Source organism: Scyliorhinus torazame, chromosome 18 (genome assembly GCF_047496885.1).
Source record: "Scyliorhinus torazame isolate Kashiwa2021f chromosome 18, sScyTor2.1, whole genome shotgun sequence".
Lineage (NCBI taxonomy): Eukaryota > Metazoa > Chordata > Chondrichthyes > Carcharhiniformes > Scyliorhinidae > Scyliorhinus > Scyliorhinus torazame.
In genome coordinates this window covers 152,551,533-152,565,436 of record NC_092724.1, presented here as the reverse complement: position 1 = coordinate 152,565,436, position 13,904 = coordinate 152,551,533, and the positions used below count along the sequence as shown (strand labels likewise).

The following is a 13,904-nucleotide window of genomic DNA, read 5'->3' as shown; positions in this document are numbered from 1 at the left end:
TCGTGCCACTTGGGAACTCTGGTAGTGCCAGCCTGGCATTGTGGGCACTGGCAGGATGCCAGATTGGCACTGCCAAGGTGGCAAGCTGGCATTTTTTGCACATGCGTGATTGGACCAGGGGACCATCCCATAGTGCGTTTGGGCGGGGGGGGGGGAAAAGAGATGTCGGGAGGTTTTGTGGCCCCCGAACAGCAGTTTACAATGCAGAGTCAGAAAAGTTAACCATTATTACACAAGCCCAATTTGCAGAGAACAGCTGGCGCAGCACATCACAGCTTTAGCATCAAGATGTAAACAAAGCCCTCAAGGTCTAAAATGGGACACGGTCAACAATCCCTGCCACAATACAATGCCTGTTGAAGCCATTGAAGCAGAGTGGGGTGGAGGACATTAACTTGAGATACAATGTCAGAAACCTTATCCTTTACAACACAGGCCCAACACGCAGGGAGAAGCTAGTGGTTTACAGCAGGCCCTCATTTTTGGCATTAAGATGTAGATGTAAAGGTGCATGATGAAGGATCACCAAATCATAGATTTCATTGTTTTGCCTCAATTGCTCAGTCGGGACAGTGAAGACTCGATGGGTGAACGTATCAAAAGCATTGTAGTGCGGAGAAACATGCGGCTAAACGAGCTCGCTCGGGAAATTTGTTCCCTTTTGTGAAGATTGTGTCCATTGTCTATTTACAACGACTATAATAGTTCCTGAGGTAATCAAAACTACCTGTTTTATGAAGGACTGTATGGCAAAATTGATTAAAGCCTGGTAGTCATATCAAAAAAATGATAAAAGCTTGGAATGAGCACTCTCTCCCATACTCTTTTATTTTGTTATAATCAGGTTTCCGAGGGCAATGTGCTTTCCAGCCAATGAAACGTTTTTGATGTTTAGGCTTCGTTGTAAGTAGGAAATGCAGCAGTCAATTTACACACAGCAAAGCACCCACAGACAGCATTGTGATAATGATCAAATGATCTGTTCTAGTAATACCGGCTGAGGGTTGCATATTAGCTAGGTCATTGGTTGAGAACTTCGAACTCAAAAGTGCCAAGGAATCGTTTTACTAACTTATAGACAGGGCCATAGTTTAACATCTCCTCTAAAAGATGGATGGAAAACCATGTATTTTATTTAAAAGAGGAACTGTCATCTCAAGGTGGGGCATGGCAAAAGGCAGAAAGTGATTAAAATTGAACTGCTCAAAACTAACAAACAGATGAATCATTTGCACTTTTCCCAATAATGTTTGAAGAGTTTAAACAAAGCACTCTTTGCCTACTACAGTAACTTTGGGAACGGCTCCCATTTCCAACCAAAGTACAGCCTATTGTCATGCTGTGTACTGCCAAATGGGCAGTCTGTTTACCACAGAACAATGTCCCTTTAAAGCAAAACACAATGTGCATGTCTTAATGCTGCCAATATCTTAAATGATACGAGCACCATTAAGCTTAATACAAAGCAAATATACAAAGTACTGTCAACCCTCAACAATCATCTTTGCTGCGTAGTCAAACAAGGACACCTCAGACAAAATATTGGTATAAAAACAGGATTCGGTAGTCTAAATGCCTGTTCTTTATTTAACCAGAGCACTCAAACCTGCAATATTCACCATAATTGTGAAAAGCTCAATAATGCAAAAGGAAATTAGCAGACAAGAGAGTGTTGACCCAACATAACTATCAACCTAAATGCTACAATATTTAATGCATAGCAATGAAGATGAGGACAAATAACAGTATGAAAATCACCAAGAAACAGTGATGAAATAAAATCGCAAATAACAAAGTCTCTTGCGCAAGACAGAGACTTGGAGTGCAGCAACAGGGCTGTAATGTTAATCAAGCAATGTTCTGAAAAAAATGCATACGAATACTACGCTAAAGAAAGATGAGAGAGAGAACCACCCTTGGGTGAAAGAAGTCAAATTAATTAGGTGACTTTCAAAGCAATTTTTCCTAAGTAAAAGACTGTTGTTTGGTCTGCTGGGGTATCTATTGCTCAATAATTCATCTTAATTGTTTTCACCAGGGAAACTATCTGAAGGAAATGCTTTCCAGGGAGTTTATAGAGTTGCAACTTGCAGAGTGATCTAAAGGAGAATGAAATGAACAAGGTTTCTTTTTTAATTTTCTAATTAAGGGGCAATTTAGCATGGGCAATCCACCTGCCATGCCCATCTTGGGGTTGTGGAGGTGAGATCCACGCAGACACGGGCCGAATGTGCAAACTCCACGCGGACAGTGACCCGGGGCTACGATTGAACCCGGGTCCTCAGCGCTGTGAGGCAGCAGTGCTAACCACTACACCACCGTGCTGCCCCTGAAAATATTTTAATACACACAATTCTTGTTCAATGATTTTAATCTGCACTGGCTGGGTAGTAAAGGGCTACAAAATACTAATTGCTCTCTGTTGGACAAGTTACCAATCAATTAAATCAAAACAAACGAAATCATAGTTTTGGGAGCATCTCAATTCAAACAGCAACTAAGTTAATATTTTCAACAATCTGGGGCGAAATTCTCCGGTATCGGCGCGACGTCCGCCGACTGGCACCCAAAACGACGCAAATCAGTCGGGCATCGCGCCGCCCCAAAGGTGCGGAATGCTCCGCATCTTGGGGGGCCGAGCCCCAACCTTAAGGGGCTAGGCCCACGCCGGACAAATTTCCGCCCCGCCAGCTGGCGGAAATGGCCTTTGGTGCCCCGCCAGCTGGCGCGGGAATGACATCTCCGGGCGGCGCATGCGCGGGAGCGTTAGCGGCCGCTGATGGCATTCCCGCGCACGCGCAGTGAAGGGAGTCTCTTCCGCCATCGCCATGGTGGAGACCGTGGCGAAGGCGGAAGGAAAAGAGTGCCCCCACGGCACAGGCCCGCCGCGGATCGGTGGGCCCCGATCGCGGGCCAGGCCACCGTGGGGGCACCCCCCGGGGCCAGATCGCCCCGCGACCCCCCCCCCCCCCCCCCCCCCCCCGAGCCCGCCCACGTCGCCTTGTCCCGCCGGTACGGTAGGTGGTTTAATCTACACCGGCGGGACAGGCATTTTAGCAGCGGGACTTCGGCCCATCCGGGCCGGAGAATCGCGGAGGGGGGGCTGCCAACCGGCACGGCGCGATTCCCACCCCCGCCGAATATCCGGTGCCGGAGAATTCGGCAACCGGCGGGGGCGGGATTCACGCCAGCCCCCGGCGATTCTCCGACCCGGCGGGGGGTCGGAGAATCTCGCCCCTGAACTTTACAGGCTAAAATTAGAGTTATTTTCCCCAGTAAATGTGAAATGTTATTTGTAAAAAAAAGTACATTAAGACAATTAAATGAAACAGATAAATCAGAATGTTCTTTTTTTTGATAGTGCACAAGTGTGAAATGTAAAATGCCTAATGGGGAAAAAGTGCCTACCCCTCACTCCCCCCTTCGAAACTCTATTGGCAGGAGAAGAGTTAACAACAACAATAAATAGAGGAAATAAGAATCATAAGATGCAATCCTAACCCCTCATATGGAGTTTCAGGCTATTTTTCAAAATTTAAATTGGGTTCCTATCTACAATGGGAGTCCAACTCTAACTTAGTAGTTTCCCCAGCGAATTCAGAAACCTGGGAGTGAAACGGGGTAAGATCTGCCAGCTCCACAAGGTTAATTACTTTTTACAGAACATCTTGTAGGCTTTGGATGCCTCCTGGTTCAAGGAAGACTTCAGCTTATCCTCTGCTAATTATGGCCTCTCTTTCTTTCAACACGATTACTAAGTTACCCAAACTTCTGACTGCTGATCTTTCCCCTTCCTGATTGCTATGGAGTGTCCCCAATAGTGCCTGGCTGCCGCCTCCAGCCACTGCTATTGCGGACCACTAGTTATCTAGCTTGCTAATTTGGCCAGTTGTCAGGTGGAAATGGAAGAAAAAAAAAGAACTGAAGATGGAGGTCCTGCGTTAAACACAGCAGAACATCCCTATCCGCAGCCTTGCGGGGTTCTTCCATCACTTTTGACTTCCACCACACCCTCTCTGTAAATATTAGGGCCATTAAATTGAGATTTACAGAATATCTATAATCTAGCCACAGACAAAATTATTTAAAAACACGTGGGACATATAAATTTTAAAATCAGCATTTACAGTAAACCCTTAAAAAAAAAAGTGTGGCCCAAACAAATTCGATGCTCAAAGGAGTGGCGCAGCATGCATGGAACAAGAAAACAAAACAGCTAGTGAAAAAGCTTGCCTCGAGTCTCTCTCAAAGAATGATCCCACAGCATCATCTCTTGCTCCCTTACTAAATTAGGCGATATCTTAACATAGAACACAGGCATCAAAAACACATTCATTCATCACTAACACTCAGTTAACAAGCTGTTTGGGCAGGAAAATCAGCTGCCCATGCTCGGTAATGCTGCCATCTTCCCCGGGGAAACAAACAAGCCATATTTGTGTACTGAAGATACCAGGGAAATCTCTCGGGGGAGCATGACAACTAATAAAAATCAAGCCTGAAATTAGTATACTTATAAAGCTGACAAGTGTTTGAAGAGGGCCAATTTAAGGTGTTTTAATAGAAAATATTTTAAAAGGCCTTTCTCTTTTCAAATGGCATGGATAACACGGAGCTATAAAGACCAATGTAGAATTTGCAACCTCAACGTTGGGATCAACCTTCAACTGTGTTGGGAGCTAGCACTCTACAGTGATTTTCCCTAAATTCACCAATTTGTGGTCAGAGAACATGCTGGCAATTGAATGGAGGATGGTTTGCGGGCTCTTGAAGCTGTGAACCTGTCATTAAGAGACCCTCCAACACAAAAGGAACTGCAGCTTCACACTGCAGGCAAGTCCTCCATCCTGTGGCACCCCCAACTTTTAACACATTTGAATTAAAAAATGGCCACAGCCTCCAGGCCACCACTGTGGTAGAGGTAGTGAGGGCCTCAAAACCTGCCAGAAGTGCTGACACTCCCTTATCTGTCGCTGGAGGCCACCTCCAAGCAGCTTACCTGTTCCACTCAGCTTCTGACAAGCGGCCTTAATTGGTTTCTTATTTACCTTAACCAGTTATCTGCTGCTTGCATGTCCGATATGCCTCCAGGAAAAGGACCTGGGATGGGATACTGACAGCAAACCAGTATGCCAACTGCCAGAATTATCCGCCCACCCATCCCCATAATCAGAACAAAAACCGAGCCACAAGGCAGACTCGCAATCTAATTGAAGTTAACTTAGCAGACTTCTGCCACTCTGCCAAGGTTGTGAAAGGCTAGGAAAGGAGAAAGAAGTCCCTGAACCAAAGAGGAATAGGACAAGGAAAAATAAATGGCATTTGCGAGGTCTGGTTTGTGACTTTGACCTCTCAAGTGTTTCAGAACATGGAATTATATAAAAAAGGTCAAATCAGCCTATTTTACCTCATATAGGAAGGACATGTTCAAAGTGGAAAAGTGATGACGCTCATGCAACAATGGTCCAAAACCAGAAATTGAGAAAAGACTTTCAAACAAGTTTATACTGGACTGTACAGGATAAATGAGCTAGAAAACTATTTGCCCTCAAACAATACAATTTATTGGCGAAATTCAGAAAGGCACCACCAATGCAGAATTGACCACTTTGCAAAAATTAGTTGCCTCTGAAATATTACAACTTGACATTTTTATGTATAAAACATTTTAATGAAAGTAAGCATTTATGGGCAGTGCAATTCAAACTTCAAAAATGATCTGCCTATTTTCCAGTTATTTGCTTAATAAAGTTCTGTCTGGATTTGCTTAGCGTGCTCTGGTTTCCCAATACCATCCCATGACTCCAGTCACAAGGCACATTAATTAATTTCATGCAGCAGCATGGAAATAATCTGCTTCCCAGAATGTAGACACAACATCATCTACTCTGATATATTTATCACCGTAAACTTCACCACTTTGGTCATTTCACTTAAATCCTACAAATTATATTTAAAAGTTTATGTGCATCCCAGAATTGTGACCGTTATGACACAAACTGCAGTTTGTGACCAAGTTAGGTCCTTCATTACTGGAGACACACAGCAATCATAATGAGTATTATATTTAATCAAAACTACTTAATTCCTTGGTGGCACAGTGGCGCAGTTGTTAACACTGCTGCCTCACAACGCTGAGGACTCAGGTCACTGTCCATGTGGAGTTTGCACATTCTCCCAGTGTCTGCGTGGGTCTCACCCCACAACCCAAAAAGATGTGCAGGGTAGGTGAATTGGCCACGCTAAGCTGCCCCTTAATTGGAGAAAAAGAATTGGGTACTCAATTTATATTAAAGAAGGAGAGCTGTCCATCTTCCCAGCCAAGAAGTTCAATATAGGATCCTACATTGCACAAGATTCCACATTCTGCAGCACGGTAGCACAAGTGGATAGCACGGTGGCTTCACAGCGCCAGGGTCCCAGGTTCAATTCCCCGTCGGGTCACTGTCTGTGCGGAGTCTGCACGTTCTCCCCGTGTCTGCGTGGGTTTCCTACAGGTGTTCCGGTTTCCTCCCACAGTCCAAAGACATGCAGGTTAGGTGGATTGACCATGATAAACTGCCCTTAGTACCCAAAAAGGGTAGGAGGGGTTATTGGGTTACGGGATGGGGTGGAAGTGAGGGCTTAAGTGGGTCGGTGGAGACTCGATGGGCCGCATGGCCTCCTTCTGCACTGATGTTCTATGTCAATAAGATTCTAATCTATTCCGTCTTTTAGAACAAAAATAGTCATCCACTGCAGCGTCCCAATTTACCCTATTGGGAATATGTTGATCGAATGTCAAATACATGGGTATAATAGATGGTTGATTATGTCACGAGTAATCTAGAGGATGGCATGCAAGCTCAAATTCCACCTGGCAATTTGAGATAATAAAAGAATGGTATCAGTGAACAAAAGAGATCCTGAAGTTACTGGATTATGTTAAAAAATCAGCTGGTTCACGAATATCATCTAGGAAAGGAAAGTTTCTGTTCTTACCCAGCCTTATATATTTGACTCCAGTCCAACAGCAATGTGCCTGCCTCATTAACCTCCCAGCAAAGTGGCCCCACAATCCATTCACTTCAATCAAATTGCTAAAGGAGGTCCACCACCTTCTTAGGGTTACTAAGGGTGGGCAATAGACAGCAGTGCTGCCAGCAACACCCACATCCCAAGGAGGAATAAAGAATGGCAAATTTAATTCACATTTCTTCAAATGAATCTGAATTCCCATTTTGCTTTAAACTCCAGTGATAGTTCCTCATAAGTTTATGTTTAATGGGGACTGGCGGATGAATCACCGCAAATCACTTTGAGAGAAGAAACATGTATACATGTGCTGCAAAGTGAAAATGGGACTTGAAAAAGAGGTTACAGGAAACATGATAAAACTGGTTGCTGTTGCCAGTTTTTTTTATTATATTCATGTGTTAACTGCAATTCCAACCTTCCGTATCTTGCTGATGTATGACACAAAATTGTATTTAAAGATTCATATCACAGCTGCTATTGTTGGGCGTAAACTGCTCTGCAAGTTACAACAGTTCACCATGCTTGAAGAATAAGCAGTTTGGTTGCATAAATTATTTAAACCATTACTTCACAACCTATTTTGCTTTCCGGTGAAATACAGAGGAACTATTAGCATAAAGTTTGAACAAAATAATGAGCACTTGCTCAGGTCCAGTTAGCCTGATAACAGATATTTATCAAAGCAGCTTATAAGAACATAGGAAATAGGAGGAGTAGGCCATTCAGTCCCTTGAGCCTGCTCCACCATTCAACTACATCATGGCTGATCATCTACTTCAACACCATTTTTCCCTCACTATCCTGAAAGCTATCATAGAATTTATAGTGCAGAAGGAGGCCATTTGGCCCATCGAGTCTGCACCAGCCCTTGGAAAGAGCACCCTATCCCCCAGTAACCTCACCCAACCTTTTTGAACACTAAGGGCAATTTATAGCAAGGCCAATCCACCTAACCTGCACATCTTTGGACTGTGGGAGGAAACCGGAGCACCCAAAGGAAACCCACGCAGACACGGGGAGAACGTGCAGACTCCGCACAGACAGTGACCCAAGCGGGAATCGAACTTGTCGATTTCTATCTTGAACACATTCAATGACTGAACCTCCACAGCCTTCTTGGGTAGAGAATTCCAAAGATTCAACACCCTAGAGTAAAGAAATTCCTCCTCATAGCCCAATTCTTATTCCAAGACTTACGTCCCCTGGTCCTAAACCCCCAGCCAGGGAAATATCCTTCCCCTGCATCTACCCTGTTGAGCCATGTAGGAATTGTGTTTCTCTCAATAAAATCACCTCCCATCCTTCTAAACTCTAGAGAATACAGGCCCAGTCTCCCCAATCTATCCTCATATGACATTCTTGCCATCCCAGGAATGAGTCTAGTGAATCTTTGTTGCACTCCTTCTATAGCAAATGTATCCTTCCTTAGGCAAGGCGACCAAAACTAAGCAAAAGTAATTCTTTGACAAAGATTAATAGTGAAGACTTCAAAGCTGTAATTTAATTAATGAGCTCTAATGTCAAACTGTTAAAATGGAGCTTAACTGATTTAATGTTGAAAGTAACTAAACTACAAAAGAGATAATTACAGAGACGTATAACTTGTTTCCATTGACTTATACCTCAAATATCTTCAGATTGCACACTTGGAAGGAAGGTACAAAGGCTGGAAGGGATTCATATGGCAGTAAACCACAATTATCTGGGTTTGGGGCTATTAGGTCTCTAGATTAAAATGTAATATAAATATATGGTATATGCACATATATACACACACAGAAGCGCACATTAATCATACACTTCCAGACACCACAGCAATATATCTGGCGCCTCACCAAAGCAAGCATTTACCAAAAAAAAAGATGTGATCTCCTTTAACAATCTTTCACTCCGAGAAATGGGATGCATTAATATTACTGTGTGCTGAAACTCATCGGTTACAATATGGAAACCATTTGAGACCACAAGTTAACAATGTTGACTCCAGCATTACATTAACAAAATAAAATCCCAAATAGCCAAGAGCATAAAACCAGATGATCACTTTGTCCTCCCATCTTAATCGGAGGGTGTTTTTTATGGTTCACTGATGCAGACAGCTCCCCAATACCTCACAGAATGTCACTGTTCGTGCAGAAACCTATGCAGTGGGTAAATGAGCATCAAAACTAAATTTAATCCTATCCTTACACAACACTTTCCCACACAGCTAGCTCACTGGATATCAATCAAGAGCAACCTGGGTGATTTACTTTCTTACCTTTCGCCAGGCATGCTCAGAGATTATCACTTATGAATAATATAAGAATTTAAAACACGGAATTATTTCCAGATACTTTACAGCCTTTGTTCCATTAAATGTTACCAACATTGATAAGCTATTTAAGCAGCATTCAACTTTTCACCAAATTACAAACGCCATGCTGTATTGTTTTATTTGTCTTTGAAGCAAATTAATGTGGGATCACAAGTAAAACTTCACCTTTACAACAAGGACAGACTTGCAACTCATTCATATTCTAGTCATGCTGTAAATCAGTACTTACCCATCTCCTTGGAAGCATGGCTATCGCTGGCAAGTTCACCCATTTTCACTAGGGCCTCAAAATAGCCTTTTGCTGCATAGGTCATACCTGGAACATTGAGATTTTATGAAAATGTATCTGTCAATCAGAGCCTAGTTTGCAGATTTACTGTAGAGTTATTTGGTTTCTGTGGTCAAACCATTGAACACCATATTTAGCATATACTTTGCATTTTTAAAAAAAAAATTGCCAGTATGGTTTCAAATTTTGATACTTCTAGATTTTAAAGAGCAATCCGTGATTACAAAATTTAATTTTGGCTTTAAAATAAGAGGAAAGTGTATTTAACACTTCAGTAAACTGGGAAATGAAAGCAAGAGTAAAGCAGTCAGTGGTACAAACCATATTTTTGAACAATTTTGATAGAGGTTTTATGAATTATAGATGGAGGTTTTATGAATTATAGATGGGATATACATTGATCAGAGGATAGTGGTTCAAATTAAATCAAAACATAGCAAGTTATACATTGGCATACTCATCCTCATCTAACACATAAATAAGTTACAAAACTTATACTTCGGTTACAAACATCTATATGTAAGCTTTGCATCCGATTTATCATATATATTATGTACGTGTATGACTGTACAGGAGATATAACTATAAAATTAGGAGCACTCAATGGGCTTCAATTAAATCATTTTACATTAATTAAGATGGACTATTTATTGTAATTATTCCGGAATAATATTTACTGAACATTTTAGAAAAGAAAGAGTACAAGTATCCAACCCTAACAAGTTTGTCATTTATCACCTTCAATTTCAGATTCCCTTTCATCTCAGTAAGATGAATACAGCCAATTTCAGGAAGTGACAATTTCTTTGAACAATATTAAAATCAAATCCAATTATCTAACCCAAATAAATATAATGTTGCATTAGATTCTGAAGAACTGTGCTTTCCAAAGATCTCATTTCACTCACAGCAGATGCATTGCAAACATTGGGCGTAATTTAACAGGACAAAAATAGAGATCCATTTTGGGTGCGTTTAGCGGGTATTTCTTGTTGCCAAAGACCCCGCTACTTAATGGCACTTTACCATCTTTTTTGGCCTCGGCAGGAACTCCCCGTCGAGGCTGCACTTACCAGCTCAGCTCTCCAGTGCAGTAAAACGACTCGCTATTTTTAAATGCCGTCGCGATCTTCTGCACACACACCTCCCCCAGCGCAACCTCTGGCCGCCCCCACTGCACCCAACTTGCCTCTTCCGGGGTCCTTGAAACTCCCAGGGTGCCAGGTGGCAGTGCCAAGGTGCCTGGGTGGGAGTGCCGGGGCATCACCCTGCCCAGTGCCCAACCACCTTGGGTGGGGGGGTCTAATGGCCCGGGAGATCCCAGAGGCGTCGTTACATCCAGTCCACGTTTGTGGAAACCAGTGCTAAACGGTGCTCTGGCGAGGCTGTTAGGTTCCAGTTGCTAGGAGAATCTGGATCAGAAATATTTAAATGAGCCTAATGGCTCATTTATATATGCTAATCTGGATCTCGCCCAGGGAGGCCAAATCCAGATCGTGACATCTCGCGAAAGGCCTACTGCAAGATTTACCGGCCTTGTTGTGTCACCAAGTCAGGCGTGACAAGGCTGTTAAATTGCACCCATTAGTTTGCAACCACTTTTGAGTCGCTTAAGCCTTATTCCAGGATCATCTTTTACAATCCGGTAATTTTTTTTTCTATTTCAGTGGCTTATTCAATAAAAATTAGTACTAAGCTCGGAAATATACCCCAGAATACCTCATTCTGCACCCCCCACAAAACCATGTTGTTTATGCTTATCAAGGCAAAATGGTGTTTTAATTTTCTAGTATCGGTGACTTGTTACATTCTGTTTAATTTACATGCTTATAGCTATATTTATGAATATCTATTAACATTTAGTTGCATTTAACATCATATATCGAGATATTAGCCAGATGCACCTATTTTAATGGACTAATTTAAACACTTTGAAGTACCTGGCCATAATCATAAACTAATAATTTTCTCCCTTATTTATCTTTCGCAAGGGTTCAATTCTACACCATGTTGAACAAACAGCAACAAACTAACTTTAAAAGTAGTTAAAAACTTTCAAATGTTAACATAGCCTTAAAATCATCAAAAAATACTCCAGTGATCAAACCTTGTAAGGAAATCAATTGCAGTATTCCTAGTTCAGCAAATTTCCAAGTTAGACAAGGAGTTAAAGCACGATTTATAAATAAAACATAAGATATTTTGTAAGGAAGGTTGAATGATTAGGATTAAAACACAGGTTATATAGGTCATCAGAAGAGACAATATATGGATTTTTAAATTTTGTCAAGGGATTTTATTCAGTGTATGCTGACAAATCCAGGTACAGTACAATCACTGTGAACTAGCAGAAGCACAACCATAATAAACTTGGATCTTACCTGAAGAGGTATGCTTCAACAACAAAATCAGAGACACCCCCAAAAGTATTCAGTCATTACAAGCAAAATAAACACAGATGCTGGAAAACCAAACAGAAAATGCTGGAAGGTTAGGCAGCATCTGCGGAGTGAGAAAGGTTAATGTTTCAGCTCCATATGACCTCTCACTCCACGGAATCACAGGTCTGAAATATTAGCTTTACCTTACTCAATCATCAATTTACTTTGCTACAGAGTTTCGGCAAATTGCCAACACCTGCCATATGTCCACGGTCAAAGTTTATTTATAGGGTTTTTGTACAAATGTAAGAGAAAAAAATCAATCTTAAAAGGAGTTTTCACTTTTTGATGTTCAAGGATATTCTCAACTGATACGAAAACATCAGGGCCAAATATACTGAAGCAATGGTATCACTTCTGCAACCTTTATAGCCTGTATTTTCAGTTCTCTGTCACAATACATATCCCAGTCTTCTAGCAATGATGCCACTTTCATTAAAGGTGGGGTATTTTTGAATAAAATGATTTCAAGCAAATTGGAACCAATTATAAAAAAACAAGAGAAACATCAAATTTACAACAGATTTCCAAATATTTGTGTCATGCAGAGATTTTATATGCTCCATTATAGCTGTGTGAGAGAGGGACAGGACGTTACTCATTCTCATTTCCAACGAGCTTAGAACATTCATCTCATGGGATCGCAACGCTTAAATAATTTTGCATGTCAGTCTCAAGGCACCTAATGGTAATAAATTAAGCCAGACATATATTTTTTGTTACTGTGGAAACAATTTCTCGGAATGGATGTGTAAAATCAGGAGATCAGAAGAATAATTTCTGCACCTTTGAAAATTCAGTACAGTTCAATTATATTTATATTATTTCAGACCACTCATTATCATGCAATATGAACATTTTACATACAGTATGTTGGTTAACTAAAAAGGGAAGGTCACAAATTTAATTTCAATGTGACCTCCCCTTCCTTGTTGCTCATTTCCACGGAGTCTCCTTCAACCTGGAAAGTAGTTTGGCCAAGACCACGGGCTTTCACTATGCTGATTGGAAGATCTTCCAGAGAGAAAGAATTCTTGTCTACTTTTGCATCATAGGATGATTAAAAGCTTTATTAGTGCAAGATATTTCTTAATTTCAAAGAAAACTTGTTGACAACAGATGAATAAGGCCGAAGGACCTTAGAATTAGGCAACTTGGGATTTGAACCAGACTCAGCGATCAGTCTTACTACTGCACTACCCAGACAATATTAAGAATCTGCATTCAACGAGCCCATAAACTACATACTTTTGTGCTACAAAGAAACCTAATTTGCATTGATCTCCACAGCACCTATTTACCTGGTCACACTATACATTTTACACAACAAACTAGCAACAAAAGTATTAATTACAATGATGAGAATCAGATTAACAAATATTCAGGGCTCAAAGATAATGCTAGCTGACTAACCTACTGTTAAAGGAGCCTTTAAATGTTGTCAAGTCAGCCTCAAAGACAAAGAATTTTGCCAATTAAGGGCAAAAAACAAAATCACAGCTCAGCATGTCGACATTCACTCTCCATTATGGTGTTGTGGCTTTTGCCCCCCAAAAATTTAACAACAATGGAATTAGGTGGTGGAGCAATAACAAAATGTTGTTTCCGTACATGCACGAATATAATTTGGTTCACTGCACATACGTTATGAATTTCTCACCTGTTCTGGCTTTCTTGATCCAAATTTTCTCTGCACCCATGTGACCTGAGGTAATGTTCCAACAAGGTTTGAGAAAAAACAGTAACAGTAAAAAAAACAAAATTCAGGATGGTGTCCCAGCAGAACTAGTGATAGCTACAACCACCAGTAAAAATTTACCATGGAGGGCCACTTTCTTTT

General features: G+C 41.4%; 1 protein-coding gene across 3 annotated transcripts in view; it reads right to left on the bottom strand.

The window, feature by feature from the left end:
• Positions 1-13,904, bottom strand: part of LOC140395626 (BAR/IMD domain-containing adapter protein 2-like) — a 91,644-nt gene that overhangs the window by 67,000 nt on the left and 10,740 nt on the right. For 2 of the 3 annotated variants that reach the window (XM_072483622.1, XM_072483621.1), the window contains exons 3-4: positions 13,725-13,769; positions 9,564-9,650 (exon numbers count right to left, since the gene is read on the bottom strand). In XM_072483622.1, the coding sequence (XP_072339723.1) occupies positions 9,564-9,650; positions 13,725-13,769 (132 nt within the window). The remainder of the gene's footprint in view (positions 1-9,563; positions 9,651-13,724; positions 13,770-13,904) is intronic. The other variant, XM_072483624.1, reaches the window with a different exon arrangement.